Source organism: Hyperoodon ampullatus, assembly GCF_949752795.1.
Source record: "Hyperoodon ampullatus genome assembly, chromosome: 15".
In the NCBI taxonomy this organism is placed as follows: domain Eukaryota; kingdom Metazoa; phylum Chordata; class Mammalia; order Artiodactyla; family Ziphiidae; genus Hyperoodon; species Hyperoodon ampullatus.
Window position 1 is genome coordinate 59886790 of NC_136928.1, and position 27974 is coordinate 59914763.

Sequence of the window (27974 nt, forward strand, 5' to 3'; positions counted from 1 at the left end):
TCCCAACACCACCCTCCCACCCATTCGCCCCAACCAAACTCACTGTCCCCGTCCCCAAGTATCTCTACAGTTATATTACAAGCAAATAGATCTTAGCAACTTAAAAACCTTTGGTTCTAAGACAACACTTGGTCAGTTATCTTGAGGAAGAGTGGGAATGCTTGTTCTGCACACTGCTGTCGACAGAGCCCAGCCCAGGAAGTCCTCAGCGCTGTACATCAAGTCACAATCCAAAACAATCCACTAAGCAAGTGCATGAATTCTAGTTTAAGAGCAGATTGAGTCGTTTTTCTGTCTTTCAAAACCTCATCCACACTGCCTCTCTTCACACCGTTTGGTAGAAATTGTCTGCCTGTAGGTGGTTCTGTTTTTGCATGCTGTAGAAGCCACTGAATCTGGCGTCTGGTTCTGCGATTCTCAGCATTCTCTGGGAACCGTCCACCTGGACTCGGGTTCCTTTCTTGCAGTCCACAGATACCAGCTGATTATTTAAAGAAGAAGGCTATTTAATGGGAGGAGGAAAAAGAACCACAAAGAATTAGCTGCTTTACATATCTCAAATCAGATATTTAGTACCTCATGCAAGTGAGAAAACAGCATCACAGCACATGGATGGGCAGACTACGTGGGTTCACATCACACTCTGGTGCCAACTATACTTTTTTTTGGTGGCTGTGCCGCATAGCACGTGGTATCTTAGCTCCCCAACCAGGGATCCAGCCTGTGCCCCCTGCAGTGGAAGTGTGGAGCCTTAACCACTGGACCACCAGGGAAGTGCTGCCAACTATATACTCTTATGAGGGATACTGACAAACTGTGTTTAAGGTGAAATGTCAACAAGTTATGTCAGACGGAGGGGATGAAGGAACGGAGAGAATACGGAAGTGACATAATAATTTTCAAATCCTTGAAGTACAGACTAGTGCTTAAGAGGGTTGAAAGATGAGTGGAAGGTACCAGATAGGCAAACTTTAAGATAAACGGACCATTTCTTATCAGGCTGTAAAAATCAACATCCCAGGTTGGGCCAGTCTGTCTATATCCAGCCATACACACTATGATGTGAGCAGCTCTCTCCCCAGCTTTGCAGGTAGGGACTGTGTCTTGTGCAGCCCTGTATCCTGACCCAGCATGTGCCCAGCACAGAGGCAATTTACATATTTGTTGTAAGAAAATCAGAGGTAGGCTAACCATCTGACAGAAACTTTACATGAAAGTGTTATTATCTGTATGATAAATTGGCTGTTTTCAATTCTTGAGGTTGTATATCTTTTTTCTTTAGTAAAAACTGAACTGCAAAAGGTAGAGTTAGTGTTCAAAGGAATTATGACTTATCTCCCTTCATGAAAATGAATTATTTCCTGCTTTTTAAAATAGGCACATTGAGGCCCTATGCATTTGTGTTGACAACAGACACATATTCTTTCCCCTGCAGTATGCAATCTGACTCACTCCACCTTGTCTGGTATTATTTCACACAATCTCTTCATCGTTTGCTACCTTTCCCCTTTCTGCCTGCCTTTGACACATCTCCCTGTCCTTTGGACCTCTGTACATTGTCATGATCTTTTAGCTCTCCTCTTGCCCTCTTCTGGGTGTTATCTCCCTAACCTTGTGATTTTTTTTCTTCCTCTCCCAATTCTAAGTTGATAGATGATTGAGAAATACCAAGTGACCAAGTTTTAATTTCTAATATAAACAATAATCACTTAGGAATCAATCCAGGGGTATCTGCTTGTTTGAAAACTTTAAAGTAAATCCAGGAAATTGGATCTGTGAAAGGTCAGGATTCATTAACTGATGGATGACGGAGACTTGATCCAGCCATCTAGCCCAGGGCAAATACTATATATCTTGATCACCACAGCTTAACGTGCATTTGAAGCTACGAAGAGCAAAGTAAACACTTCACTGGCTAATAGAGAAGATATCAAGCAACTAAGGAAATCTAAGCATACAAGCTTTCCTAGTTTGATCGTTTAAGAGGCTGAAACTTTGTCAGTACAATACCTTAGTTGGTGTTCGATACCAGCAAAGCAGTGGTATCCACTGTTTCTTCTGATTGATGAACAGGAATGCTATTATAATAGAGAGGCCTATTATTATGGGAACCACAACTGAGGCAATGGAGTCCAGCGAAGAATCTTCTCCTGAGTGCAGCCTGTTATTATCTCTGTAATCTACCTGGAGGGGACCCATGTCTAGAAGAAAAAAAATTACAAGCATTTATTACCTAAACCAGAATTTTTAAGGATTATTTTAATTACACTGCAAATAGAGATCAGCAACGTGGTTTTATTGCTTCCTAGTACTTTAAGGCTAAAACATGATTAAAGTCTAATGTGGATCCAAAGAGCTCTTATGAGAGAGCAGAGCTCTTAGGGATGGATGTAAAAAAGAAAATATTAGGGTGAGAAGTTTTAGCAATTGGGCAAGATGATGCTGAATTCTAGTAAAGAAAAAGACCTAGTAAAGAAAATAAGAAAATTCTTATGCAGACTTTAAAAAAAAGTGACTAGGGCTTCCCAGGTGGCGCAGTGGTTGAGAACCCGCCTGCCAATGCAGGGGACACGGGTTCAAGCCCTGGTCCAGGAAGATCCCACATGCCGTGGAGCAACTAAGGCTGTGCGCCACAACTACTGAGCCTGTGCTCCAGAGCCCGCAAGCCACAACTACTGAGCCCGTGTGCCACAACTACTGAAACCTGCGCACCTAGAGCCCGTGATCTGCAACAAGAGAAGCCACTGCAATGAGGAGCCCCCGCTCACCACAACTAGAGAAAGCCTGCGCACAGCAACAAAGGCCCAATGCAACCAAAAATAAATAAATAACCATTTTTTTAAAAAGTGCCTAAAATTAGACTACTGAAAATATTTTGATTAATGTTAACCTTTATGGTCTTCTAAGATTTTGAAGCAGAAACATCAGCTTAGCTCCCCAAATAGGAGACCAGGACAAAGTATATGCTTCTACTTAGTAGTGTAATAGATAAGGCTAATTAGTAGTGTACTCGTAAAAACCAAGCCAGAATCAAGAGCTTGGTCTTTTGGTAATATACTGGTTTACTGAGCTCTAAGCAAAAATGCCATACTTTTCATAAACTTGTTGAAAACTCACTGGACCTACTGGATCATTTTCCTGCCTTAGTTATTGTACAAGGGACGTTTAATTCTGCTCTTATAAATGGTTGTCTTTTTGTTCCTTTAAATCATCATTCTTGCAATGAACACTGCAGACAGAGATAACAAATTTAAATAGATACCAATCAGGAGCACTCTCTGAAGATTTCCTTATTTTTCTTTTCTTTTGTTTCAAATAAACCACTGTAGTCAGGATGTCTTTAAATGCCTCAAAGAGCAGGTTAGCGAAAGATGCAGAACACACGCAATCAAAAGGACTTGCTTTTAAATTGTTTTGGAAACTCAGCTCATGAAGTAGCACAGCTTTGTGATGTTAATACTGTCTATAGTTTAAAACTCAGATTTTATTAATATCCTTCTATGTGTATGTGGGGGGACGAGAAGAAGAGACCCTTCCTAGTCATTTTAGAGAGGTAGATGGTAATACTTTATAGGAAGGGGGGAAAAAAAGGGAACATATTTATCAGCATCAAGAAAAATGCCAAAGCGGGGAGTTCCCTGGTGGTCCAGTAGTTAGGACTCCGTCCGCACTTTCACTGCTGAGGGTGCGGGTTTCATCCCTGGCCAGTGAACTAAGATCCTGGAAGCCGTGAGGTGCGGCCAAAAAAAAAGAGTAGTTTCTAATGCCAAAGGTAAAAGTAACATTTTTTTGATGAATTCAGGTTTTAAAAACACAATGAATAAAGAATGCATTTTCACCTTCCCACATTCCAAATGATATTGGAAGTGTTTTTAGGAATATATGTCATATAAGAAGATTAAAAAGTAAATTAAGGAAAATTTGGGGGAAAGGAAAATGAAGCTTCAATTGATATCTGTTACAAAATATAGTCCTTAAATTCTGTTTTGATGCAAAAAGCAGGCTGTAAAATTAGCTTTAAGCTTCCTAGCAGCCAAAGCAAAAATGGAAGTAAGCATCATCAATAAGATTCACAATGTCTTTAAGATTAAAACAAATCAGTTGCTTAGGAGAATCATAAATTTTCTTGCTACTGATATATGAAGAAATTTCTCCTCAGGGTCTTTGTAACAGAAATATTATGTAATACAGAGTCCTCAACGTAACATAATAAATATGGCTATTCTTATGACTAAAGCTCAGCATCCAGATCAGTATGTGGCAAAGAGTAGGCACTAATATTTGTTGACTGAATGACTGTAAACATAATGCTGAAGCACCATTCAGTCAGCAATTATATAAGGAGCCAAAACTTGGGTCCAGGAATCTGGTGCTCTGGTCGTCTGGCTTGATCCAAGCATAACACAATATCTAGAGTAACAGACCATTAATCTCTCAAGCAATGAATACTGCTTTTTCCAAAAGAAATATAAAAACAGTCTAACAGTGATTTTGAAAATGTCCTTGGAGTAGACAGGAGGCAGTACTGAGTCATGACGAAGAACAAGCTTATACTCTTTTGATCAAGAGGACTACTTTTAGAGAGAAGGCAAGACTGACAGGAACTTGGCCTTGCTTTACCACTTAGCAGCTGAGAGGCAGAATAACATCTCTATTACACACGACTAAAAGGACAGGGCAAAGGGGAAAAAAACAACAACACATGGACTAATAAGCCTGATGAGTGGAAAAATCAACACATTAGTAACAAACTGAACTCCTCATGGAGTGAAAACTACCTGGAAGTAGAGGGTAACCTAATGCATAAATGCTTAGTACAGAATCCACAGGGACCAGTGAGTAATTTATTATTACTCTGCTTACAAAGTTTATTCACACACATACATTGGAGAAGTGGCTTAGAAATTCCAGATACCAACCTCTTATGACCAGGGACATATTTCTTTCCATCATCATTAAGCCTCTGAGCATGTGGGACCAGAAAAGAGGCATTTTACCCAGTTACCTGCAGACTTATTTCATCATCCTGGGTTGTTAAATATGTTACAGCCAAGCAGGTCTTTCTTGGAGTGGTTATTTGAACTTACTTGGGCACGTATTTTAAAAGGTTACCCCAAAGAAGTTTTGAAAATTAGAAAAAAAAGAAAAAAGTAAACCATACACAAGACTAGACAGATCTCAACTGAGTTGGCACTTACCTCTGGGGATATGGATAATGTCATTTTCACTAGGTGTGGGCCACAGGGGAACCTCCAGGTCAGTCTCTCCATGATGATTTGTCTTCTCAATGGGTATATTAGTTGGTTCCGGAACATACATTTCTAAAAGAAGGGGACATTTTTCATAAGATGATGGAGGGGCTCCTTACTGTTGACTTGTCTCCTCAATCCAAATGGACGGTGCATTCAATACAACACAACATGTCCTGGGACACGAAAGATCCAGTTTCCACCCTCACATCATTAATGCTACAGAGTTACTAGCTTTGTAGGGGTGGGAAACATGTCCTATAACGATTTTAAAAGACGGGAGAAGATTACTCCTCCACCTGGGTCAGAAGCTCTGCTTTTTCATGACAAACGCTGTTGGCTCTACAGATGATGGTCAAGCTGATGGTCACTGGCTGAAATGAAAGAATTTCTTTTACTTTCCATCTGTTAAATTATACTTTAATAACTTGCTCTTTAATAAATGAGTGTTGTATCATTTATATGAAATACATAACAGGAAGTGAAAAAGTTAAAGCATCTTCCATTCTTTATTCATTTCCCCTCCACTCCCTTCCCCTCAATGGGAATGGATGTTGGCAGACCTCATGAGGGGCTGCCCGATTTAAGTCTTAAATGTCTACTGTGTTATTCCTGGAACCATGTAGATTGGAAACTGATCTTGAGTAAACATTAATATTATCTAACTCAATCATATAGACACTTTGGTCAACAAGATACTACAACATGAAACAAAACTGAGAAGAATGATACTCATTAATCTCCAATATCAGGATTTTTTTTTTTTTGAAGCCAAGTTCTAAAGGGACCAGTGAGAAAATCCAAAGCTTTCCTTGGTTCCTACATAAATATTTGTATATCCCTACTTCATCTGGCTAACAATAATTAGCCAACTTTTAAAAGAAATAATTCTTAAGAACCTCTGTTTTCAAAATATAACAACAGAAGTCAGCCTCAATCACGTACGTCTTGGCCAGGGCCTGCCATATTATTAACTGATTTTTAGAATAAGGTTACCCAACATTGGTAATATGAATACTCAGTAATATTCAGCCTAATTTAGTCCAAAATAAAATACATGAAATACGTTATATAAAAGTTAAAAGAAAATCCCCTCTGCTCACGGTGATCACTGTCTATCCCAAAGTTACCAGCCTTTCAAGAAGTGAGCTTTAAAAAGGATAAATCTGAGAGAAGGGAAGAGTGATATAGAATAGAGTACGTGCTAAACTTCCACTGTGAGTTAACCGAGCACCTGCCAGGGAAATAAATGCTAAGATGTTAAGAAATTGCCCAAGATTATGCACCCAGGGACCAGCAGAGCTGGGCTTCCAACCCAGTTCTGTGATTCCAAAGCCCAGGTCTTCCTATTGCCCCCAAGAATAAAGTCACTTTGTCTTTTGCTTTTCTTACTTAAATTATAAGACCTCAAACACGGCAAGTAGTACACACTCTTAGAGTTTTGAAAGGTTCAACAGGTCTCTAAAAGCTCTAGCAAAGAGAAGTTATTGAAAACATTTTCATTCACAGAAGCAGGGGTCTGAGTATAAACTAGTGATTCCAAACTTTTCTATCATATCTGAATCACCTGAGGAGCTTATAAAATGTGCTGACACTCACAGGTCCTGATTCAATAAGTCCGGGCTGGGTGGGTCTGGGGTGGGTGTGTGTAGGGATGGTGTTCAGCTCGCCCACTGAGACATCTCGATATGTGATACAAATTTCCTGGAGGAATTCCGGAAGAAAACCCCCTTGACGTTTACATGACACCTTTCAGTGCCGTGGCACCCTGAGCCCCTGCCCTGTCTGGTCCGGCGCACAGCCTTGAGCTTTCCTATCCCAACAGGGGCTGACCTGCCACTGCCTTCTGAGGCCTCGGGAGAAAAGGCTAACATGAGATCCATGCCGAAAACCTGTGAATGTCAGCAGCTAAGTGGCAAAGACGTCCTCTGTGGAGACTCCCAGGGCTGGGGTCAATTCAGTTCAGCTCGGGGTCTTTCCTGAGTGACAGCAGCATGCAAGCAGCTTTGAAATTCTTGTGCCTCATACCTGCCTACAGGTAGATTTCAGTGAAACCCTACAAACAACACAGACTTGACAGTGTGAGTTCTCTTCCCACAGGTGCTTAGAAAGGCTCTCCTTGGCAACAGAGGGGAAAGTTGGAAGGGTCTACCTAAGATGGAGGAGGACGTCTTACTCAGTGATTGCTTAGTCACCATTGTTCAGCAAATATTTTCCTATGTGGCAGGCACTGGCCTAAGCTTGGGGGATACAGTTGTGAGCAAGACCAGTCCTGCCCTCATGGGCCTCTCATGATGAGTTGTTACTTCTCACCGTCTGGCAGCTCATGGCCTGTCCTCTGGACCGGTTTGCTCCACTAAACTCAGTTTGGCTCTGAGTAAAATCTACCCACGCCTCCTTCTTTATCATAAAATACTCAAAGCTCTAGCTCAGAGCCCTCAAGTCTAAGGGGAGAGGGTCATTTCCCTTTGATGTGAACTTAAGAGGGAAGCCACCTCTGAGCAGTTTTGTCAAAAAGGATAAATCTTTCAGCAAAAAAACTGCTTGAAGAAACAAAAAGAAGTGTGGGTGCTGCTGTGTTTCCATGCCTAGGCCCAGGCCTGCCATGGCCAAAGACTGCATTCAACCCTAACTCTAAAATAAAACCCTTCCGGCATTTACTACAAGAGTCCTTTATAAAGCTGCTGGCATTGTGGATGACAGGGCCAGGGGAGTGACACAAAACTTTACCTGGCCAGGTGGCATAGATCACGGGCACTTGGTCACAATTAAAGAATTACAACTGGGGTCAGATTTGACCTGAACTTCAGAGGAACCTAAGACAACTTACTGGGGATGTATTTTACAGTCAGAGGCACCTGGCCCATTGTAAGAGCCACCCTTCTTAAAATGTCCTTTTCTGGATATGGGGCAGGGTGCTTGGGGCTTACAAGGTGAGGACACCATTTTCTGGGAGATGGAACCATAAGTCAACTTAGGACTGGGGACTCCTGGGTCTTCTGCCAACTAGCTGCATGGCTTTGGATAATTCACTTAACTTTTCTGACCCTGTTTTCTATAAAATGGGACAAGTACTAACCAGCAAGTCAGTTGACAGGTCTGGTACTTGTATCCAAACATGGCAGAGGGGGAAAGTGCTTTGTAAGGGTGAGGCTGTTCAGAACGTTAGCTGATGTGCGTAGGGGACAAAGCCAAGCAGCTTGAGTTTTCCAGGTGAGAATTGGCAACCTGAAACTTCAGAGGGCCCAGGAGAAAAATGGGACAGGAATCCAGGCTTCCTGGCGGGCCACGCTTAACCAAATGTAAGGTGGCAGAGCTCGCCTGACTGCGAAATTTGCTGAGATAAGATGGAGAAATGATTCATGAATAATACATCAGAAGCAGAAGGGGAACTTAACAGAAATTATATTCCAACCCAACAGTAAATGCTGACTGAGAAGTCACTGGAGAAATCTCTAGTTACGAGCAGGACGTTAGTGAAACCTGCACTCTTTCCTCCATTAAACTCGCAACAGAGGAGAGTGGTTCCCTCTACTCCTGCCGCCATCACCTGAATCTGGGTCCTAATCATCACCCACCTGGGACGTCTACAGCGCAAGTCACAGCTGTCCTGGCTTCTGGTCTCTCCCTGCTTCAGTCCTCCTACAGATCACTGTGTGGCTCCCCAAAGCACCTCCATGATCTTGTGTTTCATCTGCTCAAAACTGAGCCACGAAGGACAAAGGACAAAATCTACCTCTCCAATTGACAGTTAAGGCCCTAAAAATCTTGACCAAAGTCATCCTCTCTGTCCTTTCCCGCTACTAGAACTCCCTATTCCAGGGGCATTTGGCCTTGACCTTTCTGTCTCAGGGTCTTTGGTCAGATGACCCTTTCACTCCAATTAAGAGAACCCACCTGTCTTTCAAGGTCTAGCTCAATCCTTCAGCGAAAGCCTCCAAGACCCCCCTCTACTCCACAGGAAAATCCTATCTGTGAACCTAGCACTCTCGCTCTGTAGCTGGGCTGTGTGGCTGTCTCCAATTCACCCCCTCACCTTCTCTCTAGAAACCACTCTAAGTAGATTTTGCCGCCACCACTGTACGGAAATGGCTCTCGTCACGACGACTAGGACGACGCTAAATGCACAGCAGTCAGTCCCTGCTTCTCTCCTGATGTCACCCCACAGCGCTCCTCCTACCCTCTCTCCATGTGGCTCCCACGTCATAGCTCTCTCAGTTTCTTCCCGTGTGGCAGGGGCTCGTTCTCTGTTTCCTCGGCCAGTCCCTCCCAACCTGCCCAGATCCCAGAGTTCGAGGGCTCCTGGGCTCAGTCCCAGGCTCCCTTTTCCTCTATATCCACTCACTCCTTGAGTGGCCTCGTCCGGTCTCAAGGCTTAAAAACCACCTGTGGCTGACAACGTCAAAGTTTATAGATCCATCTCCCATTTCTCTCCTGAACTCCAGATCAGACAGATTCACTGTCTATTCATTATCTCCACTTAGATGTCCAATGGAGATTTCAAACTGAAAACTCCCCAAACCAAACTGATTTTACACCAGAGCTGCAACTCCGTGTTTTAGTCAAAAACACTATAGTCGTCCTTGGCATCTCTCTTCCTCTCACTCACATCACGTTCAAATCCTATGGATTCTACCCTTTCACTAGAATCAGAACCCAACCATTTCTCCCACCTTCACAGCTACTGCCCCGGTCCAGGCCACACTCATCTCTCACCTGCATCACTGGCCTCTCTGCTTCCACTCCTGCAAGTCACGTCCCATCACTCCTCTGCTCAAAACCCTCCAGAGTTTCTATCTTGCCTAATAAAATTCTAAAATCGCTCATGAGATCTCGTGTTTTGGCACACAGCTACTTCTCTGCTTTCCTCTAGTTACCCTCCCTGCTCACGGGGTCACATCCACACAACCTCCCTGCTTCTCTTTGAACGTTCATGGCATGTTCCCACCCCCTGGGCTTTTGTCCTGCCTATACCGCAGAGATTCTGCCTCTACCCCATGATTCCTGCCACTCTTCTGGGTCCCTTTATAAATGTCACCTCATCAGTGAGGCATTCCCGGATTATCAGAACATCCTGTCTCCTCTTCTGCCTAGCCCCTCCTCCCCCACCCTGGCCTCGCTATGTGTTTTCTCTGTGACCCTTATCCTCATCGTGTGCGCTATTTACTGTTTACTTATGTGCTGCCTGTCTCTCCCTACGAAACCATCAGCTGTGTGGACGGGGACTTGGTGGATTCACCCTTGTCTCCCCAGGGCCTTGAGCAGTGCTTGCATAGGGTAGGCACGAAATGAATCTTGGTTGAATAAATAAGATCAAGTTTCACCATTTGAACTGCTCAAAGCATATTACTAGGAAAACTGGTATGAAACTTGTGAAACAGGTGAAATGTAATAGATAAAGCAACTCCAATGAGAAATACATGTTTTTCCTCATTCTTCTCATGCAAAACACTTAAGGATTTGTTTTTTCCCTATGTGGACAACGAGGGATACGACATCACAGAAGTGAACTTGTGACTCTCAATTTACACCTTAAACAAGGCCAAGGAGACTAAACTATGAAAAGCACCCAATAAGAGATCTGAAAAGGACTCAGCCTCCTGACCTGGCAGAATATCCCATCCTTTTTAGGGGATAAATGGACATCTTTAGAAGTGCCCATTAGGGCTAGTTTGCACAACAGCTAAACAAAAGGCAAATGTATGCAGAGCTCAGTGAAACTCTTCGGGTTTAACTGGCTATCCCATTTTACAAGTGCACGGTGTAGGTGCCCTTCTAAGTTGCCCTGACTCCTAGCCCACTGTGCCGCACGGAGCAAGTCTCTAATACAATGCCGCAAGAAAACACAGAATCGAGGTGAACGTGGAGGGGCTCTTGACTTGCTCAGGACCTCTCTGGGCTCCTAGAGTGAGCCCTCCCTTTGGTCTGTGTGGTCGGGACTGCCTGTGAAGTCTGTGTGTTCAGGGCTTTAGATCTGGAACACTGCCCAGAGGCTGTCCTGCCGAGGGCTCAGGTCCTGCATTGCTGGGAACGAGGGGCAGAAAACAAAGGAGCTGTTTCGGCAGGAGACACAGACATGGAAACCAGGAGGAGGCCTGGGGGAGGATCTGGGCAGCTGTGGGGGCCTTAGGTGTGAAACTGGGAGGTGGATTACTGAGCTGACATGAAGGGTGAAATGTGGGGACAGACGCAGGCATGTGATTCTGCACCAGCCAGCTGGGGGCGTGCTCCGTGGCTCCGGTCTAGGTGGGAGGAGATGGGAAGTTCACGGGAGGGCTTGGGAGAAGGCTGCATGGGGTGGCCTGGGTACTACTGGAACTGATGAACCGAAGAAAGATTGGACCAGCATCGTATTCTTATTTAAATGCAGCTCTTCCATTCTGGTTCTGATAGATATCCACCTTAGAACAGCATTCCCTACTGTGTCCGATGATGGACCTTTTCTGCTAGGCTCGTCCAACACTGCACTAAAACTGTGCTACTCGGATACGGCAGGTGTCATTCACAGGTCTGTTACACCCATAAGGCCTACCACTTACGTTTAGAGAATGCAAGTCAGAAGAGAGCAATACTGGCATGGAACCAAAATCAGGCACTCACCTAGATGGTCACAGGCTCTCAAGTTACCCCCCAGGTCTCTGTTTGGGCCACAGGAGCTAAGGGATGGGTGGGGGAGGTTCTGAGTCTGTTCTAGCTTCCTTCTGAATCAACATCACAGCTTGAAAAGTGGCAGGGCAGCGGCTTAGATACCTGGGCACATTGGGCAGCAGCTCCCTTCCACGTTGATGGGCTCGACGCAGGGCAGCGGGGGGCAGCTGACGGTCGAGCAGAGGGTCTGGCCCTGCAGGCAGTAGCAGTGTGTGCAGCTGTCAATGTCCCAGCGCTCCTCATCAGCGTAGGCCTTCCCGCTGAAGTGGCACACCACCTTCTTTGGGATTGTGTCCTCTAGTGAAAAGAACGGCACATGGTGGAGTCGCTCCATGTGACAAACACAATTTCTCATCATACTTGAGACATGAAGGGGAAAAGCTCTACACAATCGCAACATGCTCTAGGATTCCCAGAATTGGGTAAAACTTCCGCCTCCCCAGTCCCTACTGTTGTTTTCCTCTGCTCAGCGGAAGCCTCTGAACTCTCATCTTGTGGCCTGAACCTGATCAAGGGCCACTGAGGCTGACACAGGTGGTAACTATAACAACCAGCTGGGAATGATACCCATTGGCCAAGAGTCATTAGACTGTCATTGCAAAATATACAAACTTAATCATCGCATGGCTGTTGAACATACCACATGAAGAAACTAAAACTGAAATACAAATAGGTAGGGAGACAGGATCAGAGGTTCTGTTCCATGGAAAGAAAGAAAAAGTCCAGCTGAGTATACTTATAGAAACAACTGAAGAAATTCCCATCTCCAGTTAATCTCTGTGTAAATGATGCAGGGCGATGATAAGGAATGACAATGGTCTGTCGCAGGGAACTGGCAGGCCGCCTGTGCTCTCCCAGAAGGGAATCAGCACTGAGATAACCATTTCCTTCATTTTTCAGGGATGCTGGATGGATCTCCCTCTCAGTAACGAGGACATTCCTACTTCAAAAACAACCTCACTTCATTTCAATCCATTTTTTTCCCCAGCAAATTATGCTTCTTGAGAACTATATATATATATATATATTTTTTTTTTTTTTTTTTTTGCGGTACGAGGACCTCTCACTGTTGTGGCCTCTCCCGTTACGAAGCACAGGCTCCAGATGCGCAGGCTCAGCAGCCATGGCTCACGGGCCCAGCCGCTCCGTGGCATGTGGGATCTTCCCGGACCGGGGCACGAACCCATGTCCCCTGCATCGGCAGGCGGACTCTCAACCACTGTGCCACCAGGGAAGCCCGAGAACAATATATTTTTAAGAGCTATTTTTTATGTATAAGAATTTACAGCTTAACACATTCTGCTTATCTTTTTTCTCCGTTCTCTCCTACCATCCTCACATCTTCCCTCTCCCAACCTTTTCCTTGAAAGTTCCTTTCTCTTTGATTCAACACCTTCTCCTGATTTCTCTGAACTTACTAGTGGTCACATTCCCTCTACAGCTCAGAGTGAGGCCCAATGCCCAGCAAAGCAGCGATGGGGCCAATCAACGGAGAAACACAGGATGGGGGTGGGGCAGCCCCTCCCTGTCACTGGCCAGGCCGATAACTGGATGACTCCTACAAAGCTGGGGAAATTTTATGCTCAGATTCTATGGGCAGCTCCATTCACCACTGGTCACTAGTAAATGAAAAACGATAAAGGCATCTGGAAGGAAAGTTCCTTAGGAAAGAAGTGGTGTCTTCTCCCTGGAAGGCACCCTGGAAGCTCTGAGAGGGGCAGTATTCACTGCCCAGGCACACAGGACAGAACCCACAATGCCTGAGGGGCAATGAGGAACATCTACATGCAGGGCGTCAGGACCCCAGCCTCTGCAGCCAAGCGCTCCCAGGCGGCTGGAACCACTCTGTAAAGACCTAACATGAAGCTTCCTGTTGAGCTTTTCCAGAGGAGGGTCAGAGGCAGAAATATCTGTCTTTGGAATCCACATTCTCTTCTTAACAATTACTCAAGCATATGCCCCTGACTAAATGGCACTAATAATGTCCTATGACTATAGGATTTTGTGTTTCCAAAGGTATGTCTTGGTCCATCGTGGAGTGTTATAAGTAAGCATGGAAAGGACTCTATGTCTAGTGTTAAAATGCATAATGTTTCCCAATGCATTTTCATTATTTCTCTCATTACTGTTGCTTGATGTTCAGCAAGGGATATTAAGCCATCACAGAAAGTTCTAGTTGTAAGCAGAAATTCTTTTTCATTGTCTATTTAAAAATGTACTTCACTGTATTTGTGAGTGTTCCACAGAAAGGGTTCTGGTGCACTGAATGTTAACCTTAAAAACTCACTTGGAGGCTTTCACACCAAACTCATGGTAGAAGCTTTTGCTAATCTGAAATCCTTAGAGGAGGTGACTTCATTAAGATACCCAAAATGTACATGTCAAATGGATGAGTAGAATCATATAGTGAACTTAATTCAAGTAATATACTGACCTTGAGCCAACACGTCATTGAGGACATTAGATTTGCCATCAAATCTAGAGTCTATTATGCAGAGAATTCTTTATATGAAAGAAAACAATTTCTTCATAAGGCAATACTACTGATTATATTTCACATAAACCTTGTAACAGCTCATATGATGAACCAATGTCACAGCATAAAATTTGAGTAACGTATCACTGTGCAAGGACCTGGGAGAAGAGAAGGTTACACTCCCCACCCTATCTTGTCCATCACCTTCTCCTGTGCTTTTCCTCCCACAGGCATTTTGCCAGTTCTCTTCTTAGAGAAGAGGAGGAAGGGAATGAGAAAGAGGCACAGAAAGGATGAGGGGGGTTCCCTGGTGGTGCAGTGGCTAAGAATCCACCTGCAAATGCAGGGGACACGGGTTCAAGCCCTGGTCCGGGAAGATCCCATATGCAACTAAGCCCATGTGCCACAACTACTGAGCCTGCGCTCTAGAGCCCACGAGACACAACTGCTGAGCCCGTGTGCTGCAACTACTGAAGCCCGCGCACCTAGAGCCTGTGCTCCACAACAAAGAGAAGCCACTGCAATAAGAAGCCCACACACCGCAACGAAGAGTAGCCCCCTCTCACCGCAACTAGAGAAAGCCCATGTGCAGCAACGAAGACCCAACACAGCCAAAAATAAATAAAATAAATAAATTTATTTAAAAAAAGGAAATAAAAATTTCCTTTGCCAGGAAAGAGGGTATATTTGTCAAATTTCCCCCAAACCACAAAAATAAAAGTAAAAAAACAAACAAAAAAAAAAGGATGAGGACTTCGTAATAAAAGATATTCAAGTCAAGGCCAAGCACTGGTCTGTATTTTCTTAAGATCTAGGCAAAAACACTTATTACATCTTAAGATATTAAATCAATGCTAATATTTGTGAAGTTAAAACTATCTATAAAATTAAGATATTAAAAATAGTAATTATGTGTTAAACATTATAAAGACATTCATTCACTTATTCTACAAACTTTTATCATCAATGGGAAAAAAGGCAGGACCAGGACCCTGACCCAGAGGACTGAGCAGAAGTGGTGGAGACAGGCTGGCGACCAGGACTCTCACCAGGTACCACGCAGCAGCCACAGTGCTGTGAATTCAATGTGGAGTTGGACAACACAGCATGGAGGGTGAAGCACCTGTCTGCTGGGGGAACTGGGAGAGGCTTCACCCAGGATTTAGTGCTTTAGTTTTACTTCGAGGGATGAATAGAAGATAAAGAAGCTGGAAGGAAGGACACTGCAAGTAGACGGTGGTGCATCCACCAGTTTGCCATGTTGGAACGGCAGTGAGAGGTGTGAGGGCCACATGCAGGATGGCTGGAGATGAAGTTGGGATCAGATTGTAAAGGGCCTTGAAGAACAGTGACAGATTTAGAGCCTTCCTGCAGTGGAGGGGACGGGCCGTATCAGCTTTGTCTTCAAGAAGAGAACTCTGGAATATGACAATGTGGAAGACTAAACAGGGTTAGGAAGACGGGGACGCTGTTCACCGGGATGTGTTACAGGCCTGGATTAACGCAGAGGTGGAGGTGGAAAGGCAAGGCTAGGTTTGAGAGCTATTACTGAGAAACAGCGGTCAGGATATGGACAGTGAGGGGGGTGGAGGTGTGAAGGACAACCCTGTTTCTTGCAATGGGAGGTGATGCCGAGGTAATTCCAATATATGAGTCACTTTCCTGCTTTAACAAATAAACAGCTGGTGAGCCTGTCAAGGACCTGGTCAAGCCTTATCAAACCAGATATTCCAATGGGTCAATCAGAGCTGCAGCAGTTGACCTTCAAACTCTTAGCCTTTCTGTGTGAACATGACCATGAAGTTGCCTCTAGGATAGAACTGATTTGGGGCTCAACAAGGTAAAAGGGAACACATTTTAGTCACCAGTGGTGAGAATGTGGGGTAACAGGCAAAACTGGCAGTATCCCTCATGTATCCTTAAAAACATTATACTTCTTTGATCCAATAATTCTATTTCTAGTCAGCTATCCCAAGGAAATAATTAGAAAAGGCCTAAAGTAAGTTGTTTATGTAGATGTTCATCACAATATTATTTATAATAGCAAGATATTGGGGGAAAAAAACCTGTGTCCAACAATATGGGATATTTTAATGACTCGATACAATCATAGAAGAGAATATTATGCAGCTGTTAAAATGCATCATGTATAGTATAAGTTCAACCACGTAAAGTGGAAAATTTAAAACGGTCTGGAAAGAAACGAAAATGTTAACAGTAACTTAGAATCAAGGGTGAATTTTTCTCTTTAACTTTTCTTTTGCAATGAATATGAGTTACTCTTGATAAGGCAACAATATTAAAATGATGATTTCAAACAGGTATGTGCATGATCAACCTCCCCTCCCATCCCCTACACACACACACACACACACACACACACACACACACACACACACACAAAAGCTTAGTCTGAACCTGGTTCTAAAGAACCTGGTCAGGTGGTGTGGTGCTTTCTGAATGCCACTGACCCACTCTGAAGAATTTCAATGGTCTGCAAGAAAATAAAACCACAGAAGACATGCCAGAGAGCAAATGCTGAGCTACAGCATAATGTAGTGTCTATGCAACTACTCATCCAGTAATTGTATGAGATCACTGTCCCAAAGAGTATTTATAAAATGATAAAAGAGAGAGAGTAACTACTCTGGATGTCCTGGAGACAGTAGGTTGAACCAAGAACTTCGACGACATATTAGATGAAATTGAAGTTTCTCATTTGATTTTGTTACAAAAATAAATCTTTTTCTAAATTCAATGAAGATTAAGAGTTCAATCGAGTGCAGCAATATGACAAAGAAACAGTGAAACCCATTCAGTGGGAGCCGCACAGAGATACTGCAGCAGACTCTGCACACAGCTGTGGAGCTGGAGTCTGATCAGTGGGGCCCCAGGAGATTCAGGGGCCATAACGAAGCTCTTCCCCTCCAGGGAGGGGCTGACCACCATGGACCCAACTTCCAGGTGCTTCTACCAAGTTAGCTCTATTCCATTCAAGCTCTCCTCATCAGACTACCGTGGAAACATCTCACCTTCAACTTCACTTCATTTTCAACGGAATTAACTCCGACTTGAGATCAGGAAGCTATCTTTTCAGGTTTAAACAACTGGGGGTGGGGGAGGGGTGGGTAGAGCACAGAGGCAGATGCCAATCAATCGCTGGTTGAAAGCAGGGCCCGAAAGAATGAGTCTCTCGCTGGAGGTGGCAGAGAGGGCAAAAGGGACCAGTGGCCCCAAAAAGACCTTGTAAAGGGACCTGATTATAGGAATGAGGTATCTCAAGGTCTGCCCAGAAGTCTAAAACCAGTGTTTAGGCTCGTGTGCAGAGCTCAGCTGGACCACAGCAAGATCTCAGATCTGCATGATCAGCACTCTCACAGCTGATCTCCTTATAGACTGGAGGTCAGAGGACGCAGATGGTAGAGGCAAGAGGGATGGTTCTGAAAGAAGGATCTAGGGCCAAGCACCGAAGAAGAGAACCAGCATCTGCTGAGCATCCATGGTACCCAGGCGCTGTGCTCAAGAGCCTCACATGGTTCAGCCTCATGGCAACTCTCTGAGGTAGGGCTGTCTATCCTACTCTTGGGGAAACTCAGGTTCAGCGAGGGGAAGGAACCTGATGTAACCAAGCCATTAGGCAGTGGAGCCGGCATCTCCTCCTGGCTCCATCTGACTGCAAAGCCCACATTCTTTGCCTTGAGCTCTACCTAACAGCTCCCTTTCTTACCCTCCCAGGAATACACAGAGCCCTCTTCATGTGGCCTCAATTGTGCCTGGGCCTCTCTGGAACAGTGGACAACTGTTTGGCTATCCAGCTTTTTCAGGTGGAGGCCAAGCTGGATCCAATGTGTGACCAGGGTTGAGCCACAATTAGCACTGGACGTTTTATGTCAGGGTCGGCTGGCTTGAGGACGTGGACTTCAATCCATGACAAGCCCCATTTCAGAGTCGGCAACAGTTTTCGTGATATCTCCACATCTGATCAGTCTGAGTCGCAGTATCAATATATTTCATAAGTCAAGTTTGTTTCTTCAAACATGCTTTAAAACAAAGCCACATTTAAGACATGGGTTGGTCACCACACTCTGTGGAATTTTCATGTGAAATAAATGAGGACTCCTTTTTGTAAAAGCCTTGACTAATTTTTTCTGGGGTGGCTGCTCTGTGGCCCAGATTAGACTAGATTAGATTTTATTACTTAGATTCTAGTTAATGAGGCTTTATAGAAGCATCTTTTCTTTTGACCAAATTTCATCTGAAAAGCATGATCTAAACAGAGGCCTGAAAGTATGCTGTGAATTTCAGTTGACTGATGGATCCCGGTGCCCCTATTTTTTTTTTTAATTGAAGTATAATTGATTTACTATGTTGTGTCAATCTCTGCTGTACAGCAAAGCGACTCAGTTATACACATTATACATCCTTTTTTTAAAATTTAATTATTTTTGGCTGTGTTGGGCCTTCGTTGTGGTGCACGGGCTTCTCATTGCAGTGGCTTCTCGTGGAGCATGGGCTCTAGGCACGTGGGCTCTAGTAGTTGTGGCACGCAGGCTCAGTAGTTGTGACTTGTGGGCTCTAGAGCACAGGCTCAGTAGTTGTGGCACGTGGGCTTAGTTGTTCCGCGGCATGTGGGATCTTCCCGGACGAGGGCTTGAACCCGTGTCTCCTGCATTAGCAGGTGGATTTTAACCACTGTGCCACCAGGGAAGCCCTATACATCCTTTTTTAATATTCTTTTCTGTCATGGTGTATCACAGGATATTGACTATAGTTCCCTGTGCTATACATTAGGACCTTGTTGCTTATCCATTCTAAATATGATAGTTTGCATCTACCAACCCCAAAGTCCCAGTCCATCCCTCTCCCTCCCCCCTGCCCCCCTGGGCAACCACAAGTCTGATCTCTATGTCTGTGAGTCTGTTTCTGTTTTGTAGATAGGTTCATTTGTGCCATATTTTAGATTCCACATATAAGTGAGATCATATGGTATTTATGTTTCTCTGTCTGACTTCACTTAGTATGATAATCTCTAGTTGCATCCATGTTGCTGCAAATGCCGGTGCCCCTATTTCTTACATGCTCATTTCTTTTCCTGGATGGACCACTTCCTCCCATGGCACATTTGGGTCAATCTGAGAAAGCTCTGTCAGAAAATTTTAGAAATGACTTGGTTTACAGGGAGACATGGTGGCTAATCTACCCAATTTGCGGTTCTAAATAATAAACTAATGAAGTCATTGTAGTTTTGGGGGGAAAACAGCATAGTCTAATTGAAAATCCATATAAAAGCATTTTAAGCTTTAAGGCTGAAGAGGGATGCAGAAATAGAGATGGGGGAACTGTTCAACTAAAAGTAACCTCAACAGTTTATATTTGGTTATCGAGTGGGCTGTCCATTTCATTCTCACTGTGGTATTCATCACTCCAACTGGTTGCTTATGCTGACAGTGACATTAGGTTTATTCTTCAATACCTAATGATAATCATAACTTCCACTTACTGACTGCCTACTATGTACTGGGCATGGTGCTAACCAAGCATTTTTTCTTTCTTTTTTTGGCTGTGCCACATGGCTTGTGGGATCCTAGTTCCCCGACCAGGGATTGAATCCGGACCCTCGGCAGTGACAGCAGAGTCTTAACCACTGGACCACCCTAACCAAGCATTTTTCACAAGTCAATTCCACATGCTCTCCACAGGCCGATGGAACAGGGTGTTATTTGAATTCCACAGAAAACCAAGGCACAGGGAGAATAAGTAACTTGCCCAAAACGCATGGCTAGGAAGTGGCAGGGCCAGGATGGAAACCACACACACCTCCACAGTCCCCGCACACTGTCTGCCTGCCTCGTCCCCAGTGGGATAACCTCAGAGAGCTCCATGTTCCTGGGTAAGGATCTGGGCCACACAAACAAAAGTGGTTACTCCTCACTGACTCTGGAGAATGGGCACTTAGACTTCCTACCCCTTACATTTGTTGGGGCTCAAGGTCTTTGCCTTCAGAGGCAGATTACCCTTCAACCGACTGCATCAGACATCTGCACAATCCTATCAAGGAATGGAGATATAGTGGTTATTGAGGACTTGTGGTTCTTCTCAGGCAGATTTCTATTTAACACTCCTCTCTCCTCTCAAGGAAGAGGATTCGAGAAGAATGTTCCAAGGAAAATATGAAGTATGACACTAATATAATAAGGTTCATTTTTAAAACAAACACATCCGGAGTTACATACCCAAACACATGTGATCCCTTTCTACACAGTCATTGTTGAGGGCTATAAACGTACTCTGGCGATATTGCCCCTGCTTCACACGGCTTTGGAATTTTCCTTTTGCAATGACATCCAGAGCCAAATTTTGAAACAGGCAAGGAAGACGGTCACTATTTTATGGCCACTCCTGGGTTTAGATCAGCTTTGGTATTTGGTTCCCTCAGCTCTGGCCTCTATCTTATCCATCAGATCGGCTTGAAATGACTTTTGGCCTCTATCAGAAACAAAGTCCCTCCCTGCTAAAGGATGGAGGTTTACTGCTGCGTCATTCTCAGCATCGTGTGTCAAGGGCCTGGAGCACTCATGCCCATAGCTCCTCAGGCAGGCCAGCCATTTAACTCCTGCAGCGCTCAGACATATGTCTTATATTTTTGGATTCAAAAAGAAGCAATATTATCTTGCACCATGTTTGACTACAATAAAAATATGTGATCTCTTTCAGTGATAGAGTTTGGAAAACTCAGCGTGGTTTTTTCTTTTTTTCCTTTTCCTCAATTCTGGTTATCTGAAAGGGCTGAGGAAGAAGTGGAAAGGCCTTGAAATGTTAACTCCTTTCGAGCTGACCTCTCCACCTGTCTGAACCTCGCTATCTTACTTTTTAAGATAAGAAGAGGCTTACCAGGCTGTTAAAAGTTGGACTTTGCTTTTACTCTTGAGCTATTTTACTAATTACACCATAAAGCTAATTAACAGTAAAACCCGGATACTAGAATCATGTCGTTTTCTTCCTCTATAAAAATCCAATTATTTCAGGAGTCACTGATGTAGTAGCTCAGGCCTTGCTCTGAATCTGACCATGATGAAAAGAAGGCATTTCCAGATTCCCCACCCCCTTTGCTCTGTGAAAGGTTTTAAAACCTAAAATCCACTAGAATCTACATTACAGTTGGGCTTTTCCGCTCCTACCAGGAGACAATGTTCCTGCATAGATAGTTCAGGTTCTAACTCTGGTTGTGATGGCCATGAAGTCAGCGTCTTGGTGTGGGAGTAGCTTCCGGGGAGGAAGTTCGGCAGCTTTAGAAATTGCATCAGTTCTTCCAAATCTCCAACGTACTATTTAGAGACCTGGAAAGTCATTTACTCTGGGATGCTCGTGGCCAAGAAAGTAAATGCAGCTCTTACTCTCAGAGTAAGTCCCACTGCAAAACAATCCAGCGCAGTTGTGCAGTGGGTGCTCGTTCTCTCTGCACATTGCTGTAGAGACCACCATTCTAAACACTGGGGGTGCAGTGGTGCACAAGGCAGGTGGGGGTCTCTGCCCTCGGGGAGATGCTCCTGGATCCAGAGGATCTCCTCAGCTCTGTGTGATTTCAGTTCAAAACAGATGTGCCAAATGATTTGAAAAAAATTGTGCAAACTGCAGGCCCTGCTAGTAATATTATACTTCAAATCAGTTTAAGTTTGAGGTTCGAGAGATTTTAAAGAAAACTTTCGTGCAGTCATTTAGGCAGGTGGAGAAAGGTACCAGGTACACTATGGGTAACACAAGACTTAGAAGAGAGAGTGAGAAAGGCAGCCAAGTGTTTCCACTGACACGGCTGACTTGGGTAAGTATAGAGGAAGTGCTTTTTAAAATTTTGGCTTATGACTGTAACAATGCACTACAAATACTCTCTAACTCCCACAAAGGAATGAGATGCTACTATTACCTTATACTTTATTTTCTCTTAGCTGACAAGACACTGTGATCCCTGGCCTCGTGATATCCTCTGTATTTTTATATCCCAAGTTGGGCACATTCAGGGCACAAACTCCATGATGGAGGATCAATGGAACGTGGGTGCCTCCTGTTTGAGAAACCAGCTTTTACTTTTTTTTACATAAAGTGGAGACAAACAGAAATCAGAATGAAGAAGGAATCTGAGCAAATAAGCAAGCAGGTCACTAAGAAGTGGACAGAGATTTGCAGACATAGAAGAGGACGACTGATTTTGAACGTGCTGGCTCGCTGGACCTCCACAGGCTGGAAGAGAATATAAAAGCGGAACTCAACTGAAGTCTTACTAAAAACAGACGCAGGTGGCCTAGGCAATTTCAGTGAGGCAGAGATCTAATACACAGTCATTTTATCAGCAAATGTTTAGAGTTTTTTGCCTAAAAATGCAAAAAAGACTTTATTGATTAACCTCAAAAATTGCATACTTTATCTTACAACTTTTAGCTTCTAATAAATAAAACATCTGCTCTTAATTCACTTATATAAAAAGAAAAAACTGAGACAAATGTTGCCATGTAGGCTGACTCTTACTTCCATATAATGTCTTTTCTTTTTTTTTTTTTTTTTTTTTTTTTTTAGCAGAGAAAGGTTTATGGCAGGGCCAAGCAAGGAGAACAGGTGGCCTGTGCTCAGAAACCCCAAACTCTACAATGTCTTAACTGCTGTAAAGGCAGATCTGACCACAGTTTTAAGACTTTTCTTGAAAGTCCCATTTTTGCTTTATTTTATTCTATTTCTGGGACAGGAGTCCAGGTCTCTTTATAAAGGCGAAAAGAGCCTTTCACGTTTCTTCAACATACTGGAAAGAACAGGTGATGACACAGGGTTCCAAGCTAATAAGAGAAATTATAAACTTCCCTGAGTTCCACCAAGAGAAATCTCACCAAACTGATAAGCATAGTAACTTCTGGCTGATTCCTACTTCATGCAAAGAGGATGGACTTTCTCAGTAATAGAACTTATTAATCTTTGTATTAAGCATCTGTTATGGGTTGATTAAGCACTTCATGGATAGAAGTTCAAGGAAACATTCCATTTCCAACTTGATAAAGAGTATAAAGACTGACTCTTACATAGGCTAAGAAAACTTTGAGGTAGAAGCCCAGCATGGCCAATTTCTGCACCAGAGGAGTTTCTGCACCTACAGGAGGTGGTTCATCCTGTCACAGCCCAAGAGCTGTCAGGAACACTCCACCAGCAGCCTCCGGGTGGGTCTGCAGACTGACTTCAGGTCTGATTGCATTTTGTCGCTGAAATGTAATCCTGCTGTAGAGGGTCGTTCCTCCCTCATTAGAGGGTACACAGTCAGGGCTGGCCTCCTGGGCAGAAATAAGAGGCAAAAGGCACCTGCTAATAATCTCTGGAAACACCAGTGCCAGCCTCCCTTCTGTGCAGCAGACGTCTTTAAAACAAGAACATGGGGCCGGAGCCCAGATAAAGAAATGCCACTCAGAGGTTTCCCCCAAGTTAACTAGAACAACTTGAATTTCTGTTTACACAGCCAAGGGCCTGGAAAGGATACTGAAGTGAGAAGAGAAAGCTGCTTAGGGGATAAGCAAGATGAGATGTTTCCTACGGTGGAGGGCAGGACCTAATAAACAAACTGAAATCACACCCTGTTTATTTTCGTTGGGACAACTTTAGACCAGTTCCAAAGTTAGTACAGTGCCTGACAACCAGAATGCCGTCTGTCTTACACTCTCTAAACATTACACAGAAGAGCATCCTGCTTCCCTTCCCGTTTGTTTAGAATCACTCGGCACTAACTGTGACCACCGGAGCTGTGGAGCAGGGGCCCCGGGAACCGAGAGCTCTGAAGGATGTGCAGGAAGCACCCCGGGGCTCCTTCCGACAAGAACACTCCCCGATTATAAATGACACAACCTCTGTTTCCAGGAATCATAGCGGATCCCGTGCAATGAGTCCTTGGACTCCTCAAGTGGGACTAGCCTCTCAACGCAAACAGAAAAATAAAAGAGCTCCATTCTCTCTCCCGCGAGACATCCAGAGGTATGGGAGGACAGTGAAGTGCTGAGGTCTGGGGCCAGGCACTGCCACAACCCAGCTGCACTACAACCCCTTAGATAGCATGCTGCTTCCACCGGGGTCACAATAAGGGTGACTGAAGTTGTCATGCGCTATTTATTTAAGCAAAGAGTGTGCAGGATGAGGTACACCACACCAAAGTGTTCTCTCAGATATTCTCGTCCTTCAAAAACTTATCATTGGGACGCAATATCCAGGCCTTTCTCTTGCAGAAGGGCGGATGCCATATTTAAAGTGAGATACCAGAGTCCACGTGACGCCTGTTACCCACGTCAGGTGCACCCTGTGTTAGGAGAGCTGTAACTCTGAGCCAATATAGTCATATCCTGCTCACTGTTTACCAAGTGCTTTCATATATGTATATTACGTCGCTTAATTTTCATAGCACTTTAGTGAAGCACAGGATGATATTATTATTCCCATCTTATAGATGAGGAAACTGAGCTACAGTTACGTCCTACCACTGAGACCTACAGCTAGAATGTGCCAGAAATGGGGTCAAAGTACGTTCTCTTTCCAATACACAGAAGTTTTTAATTTTAAAAAAACACACTGGAGAAACAGCTGTGAAAAGTGTTCCAATGATGATGCCAGTATCATAACATTATGGCTTAAAAATGTACAACATTTAGTTCTGTGGGTTGTATATCTTAGAGATGCTGAATTAAATATTTACTGTTTGATTCCTGAGCTGAGTTAAATACACAATAATCAACAGATGTTCCAAAGAGATACTATTTGTATTTATCTCTAAGAAAAGATACCTACGGGACTTCCCTGGTGGTCCAGTGGGTAAGACTTCGAGCTCCCAATGCAGGAGGCACGGGTTCCATCCCTGGTCAGGGAACTAGATCCCACATGCATGCCGCAACTAAGAGTTTGCATGCCACAACTAAGATGTCCACACGTCACAACTAAGAGTCCACATGCCACAACTAAGAAGTCCACACGTCACAACTAAGAGGCCTGCATGCCGCAACTAAGAGTCTGCATGCCACAACCTAGACCCAGCGCAGCCAAAATAAATAAATAATTAAATAAATATTGAAAACAACGAAACAAAAAAAACTCTGTAATGACCTACAGAGGAAAAGAATCTAAAACACAGTGGATATATGTATACGTATAACTGATTCACTGTGCTATACAGCAGAAACTAACACAACATTATAAATCAACTATATTCCAATAAAAATTTTAAAAAGATACCTAAACAAATAAACATAAATCTAAGCAAAAAATGAATGCGGTATGATAGACTGACTTGATATAAAGTGTAGGCATGGTCCCTACCAAGAAGAAACATTATTAACCGTTTGCTAGTTAAAGATCACTATGGAGAGGAAACAGAATTACACCATCATGACTGAGTGCCAAGCCAGCTGGACTCCACCTGAAAGCTCTAACTCAAATATTAATATAAGACATATAAAAATATTAAAAAATAGCTAATCTCTAATCAGATGTACAACCTACAAGAAAATCATTTTTTCATGTACCATCTATAATAGAACTTGTTTTCAGAGATCCTTAAAGATATGAGATACTTAAAGACACTTAAAAGATACTAGATGGGCTTCCCTGGTGGCACAGTGGTTAAGAGTCCGCCTGCCGATGCAGGGGACACAGGTTCATGCCCCGGTCCGGGAAGATCCCACACGCCGCAGAGTGGCTGGGCCCGTGAGCCATGGCCGCTGAGCCTGCGCATCCGGAGCCTGTGCTCCGCAACGGGAGAGGCCACAACAGTGAGAGGCCCGCGTACCAAAAAAAAAAAAAAAAAGATACTAGATGACTTGAAGACACGTAATCAGAGTATCATAACTTTGTTCACATCAAATTACGAAATAAATATGCGTGTGTATATATACATACACACACACATAACACAAACAACTATCATCCCAAGATAACTAACCTTCAACAAAAACTTAAATGAGAAAGATGCACTGACTCAGGGATTTCCAGCCAAAAAATATCTAAATATCTGATACATAAATATCTCTAAATATATGACCTCAAATATTTTCTAAAATAACACATGGTTACAAATAAGTAAAAATGCTTGCCAAATGGTAAGTTTCAAAACAACATTCTATGCACTGAATCATACTTACGACTTGGCCAACACAAGAGTTGCTTATGCAACTCTTCATCGGGGGGACACCTGAGCATCTACATTTCCAAAGTCAACAGGTATGATGTAGCAGCAATATGAGCTTGAACACCTCATACATTAAATTAAGAAAGATCTTTATGATCAAGGTAGTGCCTTTCTTTATAATATTTTCGTAAGAGATAATATAAATTTTATATTACATAATATAAATACAATAGTTATGAACATAACATTCAGGAATGAGTGCACCCCTGGCCATGGTGCAGATCTGCTGGGATGACCTTGCTAGACAGAAGTTGCTAGAGTCTGGCCCTTCGCAGAAGCATCACCCACACAAACATCAGAGCAAGGGTGATGTGTCAGGACAAGCATCCCCTCAGGCACAGGAAGTGCCGATGCTGTAAGGGTTTTGGGCTTAATTGTTTGCTGCCCTTTAGGAGTGATGGAATAAAGATCTCACTGAAGCACCGAAATAATTTTTTGCTCCAGAAAGGTTAGAAAGGCATGCAGCATGTAGTCAGTGATAAGGCTATCAAGGCTATCTTGCATGGTGAAGTCTGTCATGGCGAAGGCATCTGTTGTTTACAAGGAACCACATATCAAATCTGCTATCACACATTAGAATTCCCACCAGGCCTTTTATCCTCCCCCCGCCCCCGCCCCGATCTACATTCAAGTCATCTCTTGATTCTTGTTCCCCTTTCTTTAAGCCATCATTACAGTCAAAAAGCCTATGAAAATAAAATCTAAGTTTGTGTGTATTTGTGTAGGAAGCTGGAATATAAAAAAATTAGGGAATCAGAAGATGTTCCATTAAAATGATTGGGTAATTACTACTTAGTTTCCTTCTAGGACAAGGATGAATTCCCTAATGATGGGTATTATAAGTAATTAGACAAAGCTGTTCACTTTTCAAAATTAATCATCAATCCTATTAATTACATCTGTATTACACATTCTATTAAATTAGCACACATAATATGAGGCCTTCACACACCAGAAGAGAAGCATTATCACTGCACTTTAGTGACTTGGTAATTTATCTGAAAGGAACACAAACATTCGTAATTACACTACTTTTAGTAGGATCACCCTCTTCAATTCTCTTGTGGTAAGAAAAAAGGCTACTTTACAAGGTGAAAGCAAGCACACTTTTCTTCAGGGGTTTTAACACTAAAAAAGAAGCCAGATTAAAGGCAGGTTTGAGGTTTTCAGAGATCCGTATTTGACTGATTAGGGAGAACATTCTCCCAGGGAGGAGACCTGCAGCCATGGTGAGGTCAGCACTGTAGGCTTGGAGGAGGCACATGTGACCCCGGGAACAGATTATCTGGGTTAATAAGGAGCTGGGTTCAAACTGAGAAAGCCTAAAACAGGGGACAATGAAAGCACTGGTCCTCGATGCCTGCTGAGAAGCAACTGGGGGCTTTATGACATGCAGAATGACTGC

At 43.5% G+C, this 27974-nt stretch overlaps 1 protein-coding gene across 2 annotated transcripts in view; it reads right to left on the reverse strand.

Annotated features, from left to right (window-relative positions):
- Window positions 1-325: 325 nt before the first annotated feature.
- Window positions 326-27974, reverse strand: part of CRIM1 (cysteine rich transmembrane BMP regulator 1) — a gene marked incomplete at both ends in the record, with an annotated part of 206790 nt that continues 179141 nt past the window's right edge. For both annotated transcript variants that reach the window (XM_079721282.1, XM_079721281.1), the window contains 4 exons: window positions 326-502; window positions 2011-2201; window positions 5199-5321; window positions 12000-12194. In XM_079721282.1, the coding sequence (XP_079577408.1) occupies window positions 326-502; window positions 2011-2201; window positions 5199-5321; window positions 12000-12194 (686 nt within the window). The remainder of the gene's footprint in view (window positions 503-2010; window positions 2202-5198; window positions 5322-11999; window positions 12195-27974) is intronic.